At 34.9% G+C, this 19,890-nt stretch overlaps 1 protein-coding gene across 1 annotated transcript in view; it reads right to left on the bottom strand.

Moving 5' to 3' along the window:
- smad6b (SMAD family member 6b) overlaps window positions 1-15,786 on the bottom strand; it is a 51,382-nt gene extending 35,596 nt beyond the window's left edge. Inside the window, 3 exon segments of the mRNA NM_001045051.2 lie at window positions 8,389-8,466; window positions 10,105-10,161; window positions 14,297-15,786. Of these exon segments, the coding sequence (NP_001038516.1) occupies window positions 8,389-8,466; window positions 10,105-10,161; window positions 14,297-15,080 (919 nt within the window). The 5' untranslated portion in view covers window positions 15,081-15,786.
- Between the last annotated feature and the right edge of the window lie 4,104 nt (window positions 15,787-19,890).

The raw sequence follows: 19,890 nt of genomic DNA, 5'->3' as shown, positions 1-19,890 counted from the left end.
AACTCAGAGTAAAATTACAGCCCAGCAAACCATTCCTCTTTACCTGACTGAGCCTTTCCTCCTCCTCAGACCAGAATGCACATTCGTGCGTAAACCCACTCGCACAACTATCCCACCGCCTTTCCTTCATCCTCAAGGAAAAATAAACACAACATACAAAACACAATAGAACCGCAGGGTTCCACAGAGAGATGCGGGGTCTTTCTTACAGTGAGTTCTCACCATGACTGTGACAAATGTTGAAATGTACACTCATAAAGCATATTAAATCTGCTTATTTTAGCACATCTGGTGACAAATTCCAAATAATGTTTATCTCTCAGCTGCAGCACATCTATGGCTAGTCTGAGAATGATTTGTAAACAGCCACTGGTCTTTGCGTCCCTGCCGGCCCTTCCACTCCACATCTGTCAGATCCCTCATTACAATGACTAATAATCCCTGGAAAAACAATTCTACCGCTCCGCAGCAGGAATGTGCGTCATTCACAATTCATCTGAGATTTCTGGATTCCAATTCAATTGCTGAATTACTTGCAAAAAGGATGCAGAATTGCACTCAGAAGTTATATTCAATAATCGTGCAACATTTTGGAATAACTACAGGAATATACACTACCTGACAAAAGTCTTGTCGCCAAACCAAGTTTTAGGAACAACAAATAACTTGACTTCTAGTTGATCATTTGGCTTATACGAAAGGCAAAGGACTTTTGATTATACCTATTTTATCAAAATAAAATATGATCATGCCTTGATTTTTAATTATTCAATTAGGACAGAAAGGTCTGATTTTGCTTAGACAAAAGTCTTGTGCCTTAACAGAAATAATGTGCAAGTAGAGAATATAAAGTCATGATGCAGTGGAAAAAGAATTAATATAGTGTATAACTGCATGAGCTTGGACGACTGCATCCATTCATCTCTGCAATGACTCAAATAACTTATTAATAAAGTCATCTGGAATGGCAAAGAGAGCGTTCTTACAGGACTCCCAGAGTTCATCAAGATTCTTTGGATTCATCTTCAATGCCTCCTCCTTCATATTACCTCAGACATGCTCAACAATGTTCATGTCTGGTGAGTGGGCTGGGCAATCCTAAAGCACCTTGACCTTTTTTTGCTAGCAGAAACTTTGATGTAGAGGCTGAAGTATGAGAAGGAATGATATCCTGCTGAAGAATTTGGCCTCTCCTGTGGTTTGTAATGTAAAGGGCAGAACAAATGGCTTAACACTGTATGTCTTATGTATCCTGTTCAATTTCATGTGCATAATTAAAATATGGAGAATTATTTAAAATATTTGCCAAAAAAATTAATAATTGTGTATATCCCCCTAATAAACATTAATGCGACCTGAATTTAAATGGCATGAAACAAAAACAAAATGTCTGCCTTTAGCATTTCCTTTTAATCACTAATGATGGATGATAGATAGATAGATAGATAGATAGATAGATAGATAGATAGATAGATAGATAGATAGATAGATAGATAGATAGATAGATAGATAGATAGATAGATAGATAGATAGATAGATAGATAGATAGATAGATAGATAGATAGATAGATAGATAGATAGATAGATAGATAGATAGATAGATAGATAGATAGATAGATAGATAGATAGATAGATAGATAGATAGATAGATAGATAGATAGATAGATAGATAGATAGATAGATAGATAGATAGATAGATAGATAGATAGATAGATAGATAGATAGATAGATAGATAGATAGATAGATAGATAGATAGATAGATAGATAGATAGATAGATAGATAGATAGATAGATAGATAGATAGATAGATAGATAGATAGATAGATAGATAGATAGATAGATAGATAGATAGAAATATTGCAATATATAAACAATTTCTCCAGATAACTTAAACTGCTGTTTAGAAATAATTTGTTAATTTTCAACAATTGGACTGATTCTGTAGGGAAGTGAATTGTTCATAAAAATGTCAAAATTAACTAATTTAAACCAAAGATAACAAATAAACAAATATTGGCAGTTTTATGTTTTTTAGGGGAAATCAAATAGCATTCAGGTGCTGAATTTGAATAATCAAATGTAAAACAACACAACAAAGTCTTTACTGTATAAATAATTGAAAATTATAAATTTACAAATGGTGAAATTTCTTGTGTCTGAACACTTTGAACGCTGTCAGGCCTTAAAAGCACGTGCAAATGAAAAACTCACTTCATTTTGGTTAAACTCTGCATTAACTACATAATTGCCATGTGTCCTAAACAGTTTGTCCTATAGTTAATTAAAATCATAACTCATCATAACAGATCCTGCAATGTGACTATTGCGGATGTGCACATTGTGATATCAATGCTGAAACAATATATTGTGCAGCCCTATAAAGATCACTTTTGGAAAATTTTACTTCATGTACTTGTATGCATTTCTCAGTGAACATAGGCAATGTATTTTGGTGCATTTAAACAAAACAGATTTATTAAACAGGTTTATTTATTAAAATAATATTTTATTCACCAAACATATTAAGAAATTGAAAGATAATACAATTAAATTCAAGAAAATATTGAAAAAAAATCACAACCTACAAAATTCCAAAATAAAAATTGAAATTTTTTTTTTGCTTTTCTTAAATTTTCCTCATTTAAATTTAATATTTAATATTTTTCTATAACATATAAATTTGGCTGTACTAGTTTTTGGACCGCTATCGTAAGTTATTTATTAGATAAGCTCCAGATTTGGTTTAGTACTGACTGACCTAATGTATATGCACAAATATAATATTGTGTAGCTTCCTATTAAAATATGAATTAAAAATTCGATTTCTGAGGGGTTTACTTATATATGTTGAACGCTGTATTAATTGTTAATAATGATAATAAATAAACTATTAATTCAACTATAATTTTTTGAACCAACAGAATGAGGAAAGAACTCCAGAATATAATCATGTGTTTCAGATTTAACTTCTATCCAAAATCCTATTCAGCATTCTGAGAGCAGCCAGTTGAATTTAAATTACAGCTCATAAATCGTGAAAAGAAAATGTAATAACCCCTCGTAATCATTGACATTATCATTAAGCATCAGAAGCAGAGGATGAGGAGACCACCTCCCGATGCAGGGGCTTATGATGAACCACAAAGATCACAAAAACCCCAATACAGAGAGGAAACACAAACTCACATGCATGCAGTTATACAGGAAGCAATGAGACCTACTTCAAAGAGCATAATTCTGATCTCCACACGGCCACAACAAGGAGTGAGGAAACAGGTGGGCTGCATTACAACCCAGTCACAGCTACAGAATGTGACACACACACATTTTTACAGACACACATGTAGCACATCACAACCACATGTTTCGACAGCCACGCTTTGAAAACATAGCGAACACTTAATCAATAGCTGTGCGTTGACGCAATGTAGACATGAACTGACAAACATGGTTGCTTTTAAAGGAGAAACTGCGGGTGAAACGGCCAACTACAGACAGCCAGATACAAACAACACAAACAGACAGAGATGTACCATACACACAGGAGCGCAGACATCACAGACACCAACACAAACACGCAGAAATGCAAATATTCACACTGATTCCAGGGCTAAAAAACGAAAAAGCTTACGAAAACTCAATAAGATTTAAAGCTGAAAATTCTGACGCTCTGTGCCGCTTCAAACAAATTCACTGAGGCAACAAGACATCAAAGATCCATTACATAAATAGCCTCAGATCCCAAGCATCCACAGACTGACTGTCTTTCAAACCAAGACGCCAAAATTCTCGAAAATCTCGCCCTTGGGCGGCGGGGGAGTTTTCATCGGGCTCGTTTAGATGTGTTCTGTTGCTATTGTCAGACAGAGTGGATGAATGTTCAGAGCAGGAGTTACACTCACCCAGGGGCTGCAATTCTGCTCCCATCCCACCTTCGGGCCCCCTGGACTCACTTTTAAGAGCTTTACAAGTTCCTGCATGTGGGTGGGGAGGCATAAGGGACTCAAGTGTGGGTGGACGGCCATATGGATGAACGCTTTTAGATTTTTAGATCCCCTTCTTTACAGGTAGCACAAAGGAGTTGAAATTCTATAGGTGACCCAGTCCATTTAGTTCTATATTTCGGTGTTTAAGTTTTTTAATTTGTAGGAGCTTGTGGAATGGAATTTCAACAATCATAGACATTGTTTTAAAAGTCTCAGTTTGATGATATATATATAAAAAAAAGACAAATGATTATTACTGTACTTTACTCTTAAATGTTTTGATGCTTAAAATCAGTATTTATTTAGACTTAATTTTTAACCTTGTCATGTCTTCTTAAGTGTACCACACTGATACTTATACTAATTAATTATATAAGTAATAATAATTATTCACTATCATAATCATGTTCAACTCCTATCTCGATTAAACTTTATAATTTATATAAGTCATTTTATAATCAGTATTTTATGCCAGTGGCCAGTCCTCTGCATCATAGGGCCTATTGAACACCTCTGTACACACTGCTCTCTGGTTTAGGAAAGGCTTTCCTCTCCACACCAGCCATCTCAGTCTCCAGTGAAACAGTTTTTTCATCAGCAGGGAACATTGCAAATGTGCAAAGACCTTAGAATATGCCATAAAACATAGATATGCTGATATTTCTTTTTTTAAAAATATGTAAAATCTTTGCACAGTTTTTTTTTTTTGGGGGGGGGGGGGGGGGGGTTGTTTTAAAAATAGCAATTTAGTTTCGTCAGAAAAAATATTATTTTGCAAAAAATAAGCATTTAAGAAAAAAAAATTGTTTTAAATGATTTTGCAAAATTAATTTGTGACTGAATCTTAAATCGTGAGATTAGTATCGTGAATTGTATTAAATCGTGAGTCAGGTGAATCGTTTCTTCCCTAATCTACACAAGAAAATATTGATAGATAATCACTTCAAACACATACATTTTTACAGCATACTAAATTAAATTACAAGTTTAAATGAGCATTGGATAAAGGTAACAAATAATTCAGTTAATTTAGTCATCACAGCATTGTACATTAAAAAAAAATCATTTCCTACACTCTTAGAAATAAAGGTACAGGAGCTGCACTGGGACAGTACCTTTTCAAAAGGTGCCCAAAGAGTCCACAGTGGTACCTCAAAGGTGGATATTAGTGCCCAAATGTACTTAAAAAGTACCTTTGAGGTACCATTATGGACCCTTCAGGTACAATTATGTACCTTTTGAAAAGGTACTGCCCCAACGACTGCTCCTGTACCTCTCTGCACCGCCCACGCTAGTCACCCCTACCAAACCAATGGTACCAACCAATCACAGAGCTTACTGTCATTGTGATGTGTAGTTATTTTGTGAGAGGTGCACGGGTATGCGGCCATGCGAAGGCTGCGCAGGACGATATGTGTGCGCTCAACGCAGAAGTATAAATCAGCCTTAACAAAGGGAGTCACATGACTCCACACACAGTACGGAAAATAATTGAAAAATTTTACCTGTAAAAATGTAATCAATTGTAGGTTCTGAATGTTGATTTAAATAAATGTTTGATTAACTGCCCAGGCCTTTTATAAAAAAACAAATTAATTTCCTAATCATTAATATGAACTGTTACTAAAATATTTAAAAGAGATGTTTGTAATCATACACTTTTTATTCAAATTATTCAATTAATTTATTTTAAATTATTTATTATTTATTAATATAAATTATGACAAATGATTATTACTTTTCAAAAGATTAGATAGTATAAAAATATGTGGGCACTAGGTAATGGAAAAACTGATCATTTTAAAATATGCTAATTTAGGCATCATCACATTGTAATTCACAAGATTAATCATTCATATTTTTTTTTTCAAAATTACATTTAACAGCATTAATAAAACAATGGAAATGATAAAATGCTAAAAAAGTGGAAATAAAAATGCATTAATACTAAATATTTGCAATAATTATGGAAACATATGCATACTACTGTATATCCGCTTGGTGGTATTTGACAATATAAACACATCTAGCTAAAATGTTCCTCTGAGCAGACTAAAAAGCGCCGACTATTTACCTACAAGCAAGGCATAGTTCACACAGACTCATTCCAGAGTATAAAAAAAATCTCAGCAAGCATTTGAAACATCATTTGTTTGCGCAAGGAGTGTCGCCAGCCTGTGAAGTGGTGGTGACAGGGTGCATGAAGCCACAAGCTCAGGTAGCTCCTTCTGGGAAAAGGGGTGGATTGACCCGCTCTCTTTGAATGCTATTTCGAGCGCTGCAAAACAAGGCCTTAGCCTTTCTGTCTCTGCGGCCATGATCCTGCACATGCACAGTGCGGTTCCAGTTTTTATGAGAGAAGCATGTTGATTTCATTACATAAGAGAGGAGTGTTTCATTTCAAACCATGATACAAAACCGTTTCTCCTATTTGCTCTCAGTGTGGCCCTTTCACGGGAACAAGGGGGGCCCAGGATAGAGCCGTAAAAGCTGATATGTGCGTTTGTGTGTGCGTGTTCGTTGTGTGTGGAGCGTATAACGTGACTCGGTGTGTGTGTCCCTGCGAGCTTGGATCTTATTACAGTTTGATCCCACTCAAATATTTCTGAAAGAAAACAGAGGAGGGGAGGCAGGCTCTATGGCCAGCCAACACGGCCCACTGAACCTCTGCTGGGCTCACAATGAGAGCTTTATCTCCAGCGCGCTCTCTCCACTCCTAATGGCCTTTAATGAGGAGGAGCAAAGCACAACATAAAAACCAAATTACCTGCAAAGTTTGCTCATTTATTCAAACACACTCCATGGGAACGCGCAGAACTTAGGACAACGGAAGGTATGCCTTGATGTTTTCTTAGCTTTTTAGACTTTTGCTGAACACTTAACCCCTTCCATGGCGCTTTAAGACACATGCAATACTGTCAACCAAATATTCTTGGCCAACTTTAAGATTTGTGAGACGCTTTAATGAAAAAACATCAATGTTTCTTTGCTTTAAAGACTTTTGCTAAACACTTAACCCCTTCCTGGCCATTTAAGATGGATACAAAACAATGTCAACAAAATATTGTTGGCCAACTTTGAGATTTGTAGGACGCTTAAATGAAAAACACCAGTATTTATTTGCTATTTAGACTTTTGCTAAACACTTAACCTCTTTATGGCTCTTTAGACAGACAAAAAATATATACAAAATAATGTTGGCCAACCTTGAGATTTGTAGGATGCTTCAATGGAAAACACCAGTAATTCTTTACTTTTTAGACTTTTGGTAAGCACTTAAACCCCTTCCTAGCCCTTTTTTTTGGATAAAAAAATTTAACCAACAAAAAATTGTTAGCCAATTTTGAGATTTGTAGGAAGCTTCAATGGAAAACACCAGTAATTCTCTGCTTTTTAGATGTTTGCTGAGCACTTAACCCATTCCTGACCCTTTAACACAGATGCAAAACTATATCAACAAAATATTTTTAGCCAGCTTTGAGATTTGTAGGAAGCTTCAATGGAAAACACCAGTAATTCTTTGCTTTTTAGACTTTTACTGAGCATTTAACCCCTTCCTGGCCCTTTAAGACAGATGAAAAATTATATCAACAAAATATTGTTGGCCAAATTTGAGATTAGTAGGATGCTTCAATGGAAAACACCAGTAATTCTTTACTTTGTAGAAGTTTGCTGAGCACTTAACCTCTTCCTGGCCCTTTAAGACTGATGCAAAACTATATCAACAAAATATTCTTGGCCAACTTCATGATCTGTAGGATGCTTCAATGGAAAACACCAGTATTTCTTTGCTATTTAGACTTTTGCTGAGCACTTAACCTTCCTGTCCCTTTTAATATGGATACAAAAACTATGTCAACAAAAATAATGTTGGCCAACTTTGAGATATGTAGCATGCTTTAATGGAAAACACCAGCATTTCTTTGCTTTTTAGACTTCTGCTGAGCACTTATCCCCTTACTGGTCCTTAAAACAGATCAACAAAATATTGCTGGTCCACTTTTAAAATTTGTAGGATCCCGCAATACACCTACCTTTCTTCACTTATTAAGACTTTTACTGAGTACTTAAACTCTTCCTGGCTCTCAAAATGGATACAAACTGTGTCAACGAAATAGTGCTGGCCAACTTTAAGGTTAGCAGCACGCTAAAATGGAAAACACCCACTGCTCGCTCTTGCAGAAGGGGGGAAAAGTAAATATCTGGTGCAAGGTCACCATCACAGGCACGTAGCTTTTGTTTGAACAAAGATGTTACCACATGAGCTCTCCAGGACTGAAAAAAACAGCAACAAGTCTGACAATGGTATCACAGGCCGAGCTGACACCAAGATTCCAAACAAAATGAACTACAACAGCATTGCAGAGATGAAGTTTTTGTTTTTTAAATGAGAAAACTCACCTGAGAATTCCCCTTGGGTGGCGTTTGGTGAGCTGGCAGCCTCCGTTTCAGTGTAAGACAGTGTGGAATCTGACAGATCTGAAGAGATGAAGAATGTCACGGTTAGAGTTTGTTGATAAGAAATTTTGAATCTAGGAATGTTAAAAGTATCAGTATGCTATTTTATAAATCGATATTACACTGAAGACTGGCTTAATTGAAAAATTATTGAAATAATTGAAAAAAATAAACATAAATTAAATAGAAATTGGGCAAAAAAATTAATTAACTGGCGGTGGGGGGGGGGGGGGGGGGTCAATAATATTGACTTCAACTGTATAGCAAAACAGAAAACTGTTACATTTAGCAGTCGGGACAATATTAATTTTTTTTCTATTTGCCATCAAATAAAAAGAGCATTGATGAGTGAAAAACGTTTTTTAAAAATGTCATCTTGTTAAGAGTTTATATTTAATATATATATATATATATATATATATATATATATATATATATATATCATATAAGTTATATATATTTCCAATAAATACAGTAAATCTAGGATTGTTATAAAAATCAAAGTCAAGCAACATGCCATTGTCTGAAGTTAAATAACGAATATCTAATATTAAATAAAACAATTACCAATCAAATGTCAGAATAATGTAAAACATTGTTTTTTATTCAGCAAGTATTCTCCATTAAATTTATCAAAAATAAGAGCGGTTTTTCCCAAATAAATGCTCTTCCTGTGAAGAAATTAAACAATTAAACAAGAAATTGAACCGAACATTGAATTTCAACTGTATTATTAATATTATTATTATTATCTGTATTACAAATCAGCATTTTCAAATAATTTCTACTGAATCATATGACATGGTTAGATGAATGGCTAGATTTATAGCTGCTTAAAATTCAGATTTGCCATCTGAAGAACAAAAAACTTTTAAAACAAAATTACTGATTTTTTTTTTCATCAAATAATGCAGTCTTGGTGATTTAAAGACATTACCAAATGGTACAGAGCACACACATTTATGTAAAGAGATGCAATCACCATCGTATTAGTTCTTAGAGTGTTCTCAAAATGCCTAAATTTGAATTGTCACTAGTATCAACAGTTGAAATCAAGTCAAACAACTAAATGTGCTATCAACCCTCACTCTGCCTTATGAAATGCTAATGTCTAAAAAAAGCAATCACAATTAACAATCCGAGCTGCAAACCACCACAGCATCAATTCCAGATGCTTTCCTCTCTCCAGCCCACCCCCTGTCAACAGTGTGCCCGATGTTGAGCTATGGTACCGGGAGGATATCCCAGGCCAGTGCCAGGCCCCAGCAACTCACAAAACAGACAAGGCCGAGCCCAGACCGGCTCCAGATTGGCATGCTGAAAATGGGCCTGCCGGATACTGGCTGCAGCCTCCACTGGCTCTCAGTTGGTCACTGTGCCTAATTGCCACCATTAAAATTCTTCACGTTGTTCTACTTTTTGCTTCCCCTTTGGCTCTCCGTAAAGCCAGGGATTCAACCAGTGGGTGACAACTGATGGCACTGGCTTATTTTGGCCAGGTTATTTTGTTACACAGATTATTTGATTCGGTTTGTCAGTAAATGATCTCCGGTCATCTGTTGCTTCAGAATGAGTATGTACATGATAATTTACAAAGACTTCTTAAATGAGTAGATATTTAATCAGCAATTAAAGCTTGCGTGTGTGCGCGAAACTTACCCAGTGGCTTGTGTTCTTCGCTGGGGGAAAGTCTTGAGTATGGAGGAGGGGGTGACTCTAAAATATGACAACATTATGATTACATTTGGAACTGAAAAGGAAATTAAATATAAATATATATTTAATCTGCACTAGCTAAATTGGTTTTTGGGTCACAAGAAGAGCAATATATTAAATGACAAAACATAAACTAGGCGATTTGTATAAACTTGTCTACACACAGAAAGCTCCAGATTTCTGCAGAATTACTGTAAATGGTCACACTTTATTTGGATGGTCTATTTGAGTATTAGTAGACTGTCTGCTTAATATCTGTTGATATGCTCCTTCAACAGACAATTAACTGACTATAAGACACTTAGCAAGTACATGTCAACTTACACTAACCCCAACCCTAACCCCAACCTAACAGTTACTTTTAATCTAATGAGAATTAGTTTTCATGTAGATGCAATGTAGCTTATATTCAACAAACAGACCATCAAAATAAAGTGTGACCTATTAAACATTTCCCTGCCTATGTGTTAGGGTTAGTCCATGCTTTATTATAATGCATTGCACTATCAATGTGATTGTACTACTTTTCGATTTGGTTAAACATAATTGAACACCATCCTATAGTTGAATTCTATAAGGATTTCCACATACTTTGCTTAAAAACAGAACAAATGATAGCAGAAAAAAACAAATCTAAGTTTGGTTATAGGTCAGCGTTGCAAATTATACTTCACAATTTTGGAAGAATTACAAATAAAAATAAAACCTATACAAAGATTATACAGCACTTATACCGCAGCTTAGTTTATTTTTTCATTCTATATGATTTTCTTTAAGTTAACAATATATAACTTTTTTATTAAATAACTAAATAAGTACATTTGGGTAGGCTCAGAATAAATATGTGGTACATTTACAGAATTGTTAGTTAATTATTAGTTAATATTAGTTAATTATTGCTTATTTTTTGTCACCAATTTCCGTTTAATTTCTGTTTTTTTTTCAATACATTTCTAAACATAATAGTTTTAATAACTCATTTCTAATAACTGATTTATTTTATCTTTGCCATGATGACAGTAAATATTTTACTAGATATTTTTCAAGACACTTCTATACAGCTTAAAGTGACATTTAAAGGCTTAACTAGGTTAATTGTGTTAACTATGCAGGTTAAAGTAATTAGGTAAGTTATTGTATAACAATGTTTTTTTTGTAGACTTTTGAAAAAATATAGCTTAAAGGGGCTAATAATTTTGACCCTAAAATGTTTTTTTTTTTAAATTAACAACTGCTTTTATTCTTGTCAAAATAAAACAAATAAGACTTTCTCCAGAAGAAAAAATATTATCAGACATACTGTGAAAATTCCCTTGCTCTGTTAAACATCATTTAGGAAATATAAAAAAAAGAATATAAAATTCAAAAGGTGGCTAATAATCCTGACTTCAACTGTATATGTACACAATAAAAGCGTGTGGTTTATTTAGACAGTTTTTAAGAAGCTATTTTAAACATACACCTTAAAAAAAAAAAACATAGTACAAATATATTCAATTCAATTAAATTCACCTTTAGTTCTATATCGCTTTTACGATGTAGATTGTGTCAAAGCAGCTTGACATAGACGTTCTAGTACAGTGGAGGCCAGAATTATTAGCCCTCCTTTGAATTTCTTTTTTGTTTCTTTTTAAATATTTATTTTTATAAATATGAGGTCATTTTTACAGTAATTTCTGATAATATTTCTTCTTCTGGAGAAAGTATTATTTGATTTATTTTGGCTTGAATAAAAGCAGTTTTAAATTTTTCTAAAAATTATTTTAAGGTCAAAATTATTAGCCCCTTTAAGCTATATTTTTTCGATAGTCAACAGAACAAACTATCGCTATACATTAACTTGCCTAATTACCCTAACCTGCCTATAGTTAACACAATTAACCTAGTTAAGCCTTTAAATGTCACTTTAAGCTGTATAGAAGTGTCTTGAAAAATGTCTAGTAAAATATTATTTACTGTCATCATGACAAAGATAAAATAAATCAGTTATTAGAAATGAGTTATTAAAACTATTATGTTTAGAAATGTGTTGAAAAAATCTTCTTTCCGTTAAACAGAAAATGGGGGAAAAAATACAGGGGGGGGGGGCTAATAATTGTGACTTCTGTAAATTGAAATTAAAACTGTGTCGGCCCAGTTTTCAGAGTTAATATGTTGTTAATATGAGTAAAATATGTTGAATAAAAATATGTAAATCATTGAGGGGAAAAAAAAAGTTAGGTAGAACCTTATAACTCCAAGGTGACGAATTGTTTATTTTAATGTCTTTCTGGACTTTAACACAACGTAATAAAACACAAGCCTGTTTTTGAGACGATTCACCTTTTAATGGCATGGACACCAGTCGTGACGACTTCTTCATTTAAGATTAATTCTAAAACTACTTGTATAAGTACAATAACGTTTTTCAACCTTGAAAAGAGTAAATCTCTTCTAGAATCACTAAAGGTTCCAATGCACAAAAGGGAAAAATAAGTCTCTGGACAACTAATGACCTCGCCTTTTGGTCATGGGGGAAAAAAGAAAAGCACAATGTGGACTGTCTCTTTAAGAGTGGCGGCAGTAATTGCCAGGATCCTAAACTCAGTCACTCAGATACACAGCGAGTCAGTCTGGCGCCAGTTGTATGCAAACTGTATATTACTGCCACTCCTTCACCTAAATAGCATGAGGGGGTTCTCCTTAGGAAAAAAAGGGACTTTTAAAGTGCAACTTGAAACTGATATTATTAAGGTTTTGTTCAAGTGATTCTGCCATCCTAATAAACAGCTACAACAAAACAAATGTAAAAAGTATACTGATAAACAAACCCTGTGGTAAACGATTCTAGTCAAATGCATTGCAAAATTTGTTTTAGGTGATTAAATGGACTTGTGTGCATAGGGCAACAACCGAACAATAGGATTTCTCTCTTTAAAGTGGCCTGTGAAAATTAAAGTTGAAAAAAGCCGTCAAAACCATTGATGGAGTTTGAAGATTGAGAGGGCTCTGTTGTTCAATCGCATGAAAGAAATACCATCTTCATGGGGCCACGCATGAGCGCCTGTGAGCTATGTGTGTCTCTACAGAGAACAGAGGGGAGAGAGAGGGGCTGCTGTCTCCCTCAAGCGTCTCTGCTCTGAGAAACTCCAATAAAACACAGAGCACAGAGTGTAATTGTCAGTTTGAAGCCTTTGATTAAAAATTATCTCTTAATACGAGAGGATTTATCGTGGAAAAACTGATTTATGGGTTGCCAAGTGCCTCAGGTCGTCAATGGTCTCCTCACGGGATTGTCAATCTATCACATGAATGCTAGGAATTCTAGTCGTTAAATGGTCCCATCAATCTGTGAGATTTTAAAGTGTGTATAAAGAAAAACTATCTGTTCATTTTACAATTTTTGTTAAGATAGAATTTATCAGAATAGTATTTTAAATGTAGAAAGTATTGTTTTTATGAGCACTGTAGTAGTAAATGTATTTCTGATGACTTACATTTGGAAATGCTTGAAAAGTAGACTTGAGTCACTTGGTGTTAGATTTAAGATTTTTTAGGCCACGCAGACAGTGTTTACTTGAGACAAGACCCTTAACATCTCTAAAACAAATAAATATGCACTAACCATCAAGCAATTAATCTATTTGAGGCCATATTTGAGGAATACATACTCCACTGAGTAGCAGATAATTAATAAAGTGCCTAATTTAATCTAGGACAAAGTCCCAAATGTTATCTAACCTCAGTTCAGAAACCTGCAATAAATACATCAAAATGTCATGCTTAATATGCAGTTGAAATGTTTGTCTTATTTCTGCCAATTAAGCTATTTAGTTTCCTGGAGAAACTTGATTGTTGGAAAATAAAGCGGCACTACAGAGCTGTGGAGTTGGGTAGCCTATAGCCTAATGTAGTTCATTAACTGAAACGTTAAGCTGTCATTTGACTGAGGACAAATACTTCACACACTAACAAGCAACTCTTAATTCTTTGCTGTTGCACTCATTTTATCAATGGCATTCTGTAGTACATGAATCACTGCAATAGCACGGCTTCAACGCAACCGTTAGGGGAACCCTAAGGAAAGCCCTTGGCATAACAGCAGGTGTAAAGCAAAATACTTTTAGATACAATCGTCGACAGGACCTTCGCTTACCTGGCCCACAGAGTCGGCTGTAATGATATGGATTGCAGCACACTACCGGACCGTCCTGAGCTCCGAAGCTCTTGCACTCACAGAGCGCTTTTAGCTGGGCCGTGTGCTGCAGGTCAGACCACCGGTAAAGCTTACAGATAAGCAGTTGTGGAGGAGCCATGTGGCCGCCTAACCGCAGCTCGGTCCGCGATACCATCACACAGTCGCTCGGCATCCCGCCTGACTCCACAGCTTCCAACAAAGTATCCAAGGTTTTCTCCTTTAGCCTTTTTAATAGTGAATAGGTGGCGGTCTTGAGCTCCTGCTCCATGACGGAGCGAGGTTTCGACTCCTGGCTCTCCAGAGGACCGGGGTCCCGTGAAGAGCCAATGTTCCTCAGCACAAACTGGCACGAGCCTGGCTCCGGACTTCTAGATCCAGAATGATGGTCCCGATCTTTGAATAAACAGCAAGTGACTGTTCTACAATCGCTGTCCTGCACAGACCGAGGGCTTCCCACCGTACATACCGTACCCCCATCTTGGTCCAAAAAGCCCCCTGAGGTGCCACCGCCGCTGCTCTCAGCGGGATTCCTCGTACACACTTCCCCATAGTCCACGCTAGGCGACCCGCTCGGGGTCATCGGTCTGAACTCCGTCTTGGGAATTTTCTCTGGGTTGGTGCCAAGCAGATCGTCTCGAGACCCCTCGCCGCTTTTGCCATATCCATCGCCCCCCTCTTTATCTGGAATCAAACGGCTTCTCCAGAGTCGCCGCACAAGACCTGAGCGTTTCGTCCTGAACATACGACAACTTGAAACTCTAGATGAGTTATTTACGTTCAGATCTCAGCGATTTGAAACTATTTCTGAGCTCGTGCAACATTAATGTTGGCCGAATGCCGTGCAGCGCGTGCACAGCCGAGCACCGTATATCGGTGGCAAAGCCACAACATTAGTTTGGAAGGCACAATGCTATATTGCATTAAAAACAGAAATCGTCAAACTACCGCATAGCGAAACGCATTCATTTTACAAGAACGCTGTCAAGAAGCCTACATGTGAACCATGTTTGGAAAGTGGACCAAGAGTCCGATGATGTTTTTTTCCAGATTTAAAATGCACTACGGGTTTTAACTACATCAAATAAATGTGATGTCAAAAAACCCCAGGCGAAAATCTACTCTAGTCGCGCGCTCTTAAATGTTTTCGGACTTTGAAACACGTTCAAATCCACTCTTCAACAGCGGGTCTGGAGACATGAATGAAGCTGCTCCTCGGCGAATTAAATCCACAGACAATTCCTTGCAGAATTCACTATTCCGGTTGTTTTTCCACAATTCCAGCGCGCTCTCTTTTTTGCGATCCAAAAATATCCTTGTGCGCGCGCCGGGGCCAGAAAAGGAACAATCCGTAGACTTATAATGTGCTCCTGGTTCCGTGTTCAGACCTGGTCAAACTGCAACCCAGATATCTCTCTCTTTCTCCGTTTCTCTCCCTTTTTCCTTTTTTTCTCCCCCTGTCACACACATACACACACACATACGCACACACACAGGGCCCCCGAGGAGAGCGATGGAGCCATTGGCTGACTACCATCATGTGCTAGTCTAGACACTTTGGCGGCTCTGAGCTGCACTGATTGTTGCGCAAACAAGGTTTCAAGTTTCTTAACTCTTAAAGGCATAACATCCATCTATTTCTTTTTTCTTCATATATCCTAACTAAGATAATTGTTTATTCCAAGCAAAGAAAAAAAAACTTCGCGTAAATTACAACCAATGTAAAAATCTGATGCTATTTAACAAACATTTTCAAGATGATGATGTTAATGCAACTTTACTGCGGTCATAACTTTATGTTAAGTGTTGTGCAATTTATTTTTATTCTTAAAAATGCAAAATAACAATAATACGTAATATGCATGAGCAAAAAAATAAGTTATACTACATAGTAAAAACCCCTTTATAGATTCCTCCAGAAAGTTTTAATTTTTATTTTGTGGCATCTTATTTCAAGTAGTTTTCAGCTTTATACTGACACCTATAGGTCCGGATGCATGACGATTATGTGTATATTTTATGGTCAATGAAATGTTCTGGAAAAAATATGAATTTGAAAAGAGAAACTTTGCAGTATATTGACTGTTAATATAGACCATTTTGAAGGATGTAAACAAAAACAACGGTCCCAATGTGTTTCTTGTTTTAAAATTTTCATTTAGCTTCCGAGAATCCAAAAAGAGCCACATTTTAATCAATAATGTTATGATTTTATGTTATGACTGTTTCAACAATAAGTTATGATTAAATTGCTTCTTATTGCAGTCATGAAATAGTTTGATAACAAGCAAAAATGTTCATGGGCCAATGGCATGACCACATTGAAATGGTCTACAGAATGGTCTCAGAACAAAATCACTAGGACAAAATAGTCTCAACATGAAATGGCAACTTGCTGTAGAAAAAAACAGCTTTCTAAGAATATTCAATTTTACTTTAGTTTAAAAATTTTAAATTTTCAATAAATCTGTTTCTTCCTGACTATTCATTGTCTATACACACATTGTCTATATATATATTTTTTATATATATATATATATATATATATATATATATATATATATATATATATATATATATATATATATATATATATATTTATATATATATATATATATATATATATATATATATATATATATATATATATATATATATATATATATATATATATATATATATATTATTTGTAATATTAATTAATTGCATTTTTTTACTTGTTCAGACTACTTAATTAAAATGAGCTGAAATAACACAATTATTGAGATTTTATTAGGACAACTTAATTTTTTTGTTCAATCCACATAAATTTGCTAAGTGTTAAGTTGTCTTAATCAATTTGTGTTGGGACAACATGAATTAATTGTATTGAACCCTGCCTTTTTTACAGTGCATCATATATCACATATAGAGCTCCCGCTAATAAACTATGCATTACCTTTACTTCTCATGCTTGTGAACATACTTATAAACGGTTTTACTTATTTTCTACATGTGCATCTGTAACTGCAATCTATTTAGATACCTGACAAAAACATGTGGATCCGATTCTGAAATAGTTTTTGTTATTGCATGATGCAGAGAATGCGTTACCTGCACATGAGGAATTTTCAGTATATGGGAAGTTGGAAATTCCATAGAATGACCTCATGAGGTGTGAGCTGCTCTCATTGGGGTGTGAATTCCAGCAGTGGGTCACGCTGTGAGATGCAACCCCCCTCAAAAAGACCTTAAATATAGTAATATCCTGTCCTGAGTAGCCTGGGATGGAATACATTCATGCAAACACAATGCACCTTTTCTTTGACCTTTATGTTCAATTCAATTTCAGATTCAATGTAGGCGACTTCATTGTTTTGAAAATCATGTTTCTATTAAAATACATAAAAAGACTGTAAAAACAAATATAATTTTTAAAAGAAAGAAATATATATATATATATATATATATATATATATATATATATATATATATATATATATATATATATATATACATATATATATATATATATATATATATATATATATATATATATATATATATATATTTTTTTTTTTTTTATAAATATATTCAAATATATATAATACAATGCATGACCTATATTATGTAGGCTACAAATATCAGAAAAACTTTTCAGTGTCATTTTGTTCATTCATGCACATAAAGGGTTAAAGACTTTGGCTGTGGAGTAGAGCAGGCGGGGCGATGTCTCTCAGTGTATTAACTTGCTCAAAGTAGCAAAAGTTCAGCAATAAACACTGCCGATTGGTTCCCCAACATTTCTGACCTGCCCTCGGAGACAGGGATTGGTTGGAAGAGGAAGCAAAACGCAAATAGACGTGCCCACTGTTGTTACAATTGACAGTGAATGAAATAAATTTCCCGGCAGCTTGCCAGAAAGCAGAGCACAGTATTTGACACGCTTATTCGGCAAGAAGCTATGTAAATACAGTCTTAACAATGGACTTGCGCTGACAGCCTTATTTATCAAGCGATCAAGAGGATGTGAAATGAAATGGAGTGGGAGGAGGTCCAACACAAACCACCCAATAAGGAATCCATGCATCCCAAACAGCAAAATATTTGCCTACATCAAAACCATTTCAAGTGAGGGGTTTAAGCAGACGAAGAGAAAAAAAAGTGTTTTGGTTATGTTCAAAATGAAATGGTTTTTGAAACAAGCTATACTATCCATTTTGTTTTTATTTCTGAAAATTTTCCAAATTTATGACTAAAATTTTAAAAAGAACTGTAAAATGCAGTTATGACATTAAATGGGGGCATTTTTGTATTTTTTCTGTATTCTTTTTTTCTGTATTTTTGAATTTAATTATTATTTATTTCAAATATGCTCACTGAATACAAACCTAACAGATCACTCAGATAATTAGGATCAAGTAAATTACAAATTCCATGACTCTACTCAAAGCAGGGTAAATCCACCTTCAGCTAAATGCCCCCCACTTCTGGAATCAGCTACCAAAAATAATCAGATGTGCTCCAACATTAGGTACACTCAAATCAAGACTTAAAACACATCTACATTTAGCTGTGCCTTTGGTGAATGAGCACTGTGCTACATCCGACAGCACAATTATGTCTTTCTTTTCTTTTTCATTCTTTTATAACCCGTTTTAACACATTTTAATCTGTTTTTACCTGTTTTAATAATTTTAAATTATTTTATAATCATTTTATCATTTATTTTCTTGTTTCTTTTATTCTTGTTAATGTAAAGCACTTTGAATCACCATTGTGTATGAAATGAGCTATATAAATAAACTCACCCTGCTTTGCCTTATTTATTTACCAGTTTAGACTTGCTAAATGCAATAAACATTAATAAAATGAAAAAAAAAATGTTTCAAGCAATGAGGAAATTTCTGATTAACAATTAAAAACAACATTTATGAAACTACAGCTTTTCTGATAAAAATAAGTTTAAAATGTATTATAAAAACATTCCACAATATAAAACTTTTAATATTTTTACATTTATGAGAATTTTTTTTTTAGTAATATTTTTTTATTAAATGTAGTTATATTATATTAAACGCAATTAAAATGTTTAATGCTTTAAATATTTGTTCTATGAACAAAATATGTGTGATATTATAATAATTAATTAATAATTCCTTACATTTATATAGTGCTTTTCTTGATGATCAAAGTGCTTTACATTTTTTGTGGGGGTGTGTCCTCATCCACCACCAGTGTGCAGCATCCACCGGGACAACACCACGGCAGCCCTATTGGGCCAGACTGCATATCAGCTAATTGGTGAAGAAGGAACAGAGTGATGAAGCAAAGTATCATGGTTAGGAGGCCATCATGGACAGAGCCCAGTGGGCAAATTTGGTTAAACCCCTACTCTTTTTTTTTAAAGGACATCCTGGGATTTTTAACGTCTCATCCAAAAGACGGCAGTCACTGACAGTATAGAGTCCCCATCAATATACTGGGGCGTTAGATCCCACACAGACCACAGGTTGAGCATCCCCTGCTGGCCTCAGCAACCTAGCTCTACCATTTGGTCTCCCATCCATGCTTAG

The sequence above is a fragment of the Danio rerio genome, chromosome 18, assembly GCF_049306965.1.
Source record: "Danio rerio strain Tuebingen ecotype United States chromosome 18, GRCz12tu, whole genome shotgun sequence".
Lineage (NCBI taxonomy): Eukaryota > Metazoa > Chordata > Actinopteri > Cypriniformes > Danionidae > Danio > Danio rerio.
Note: the sequence above shows the minus strand (reverse complement) of the source record. Positions and strands in the feature narration are given on the sequence as shown.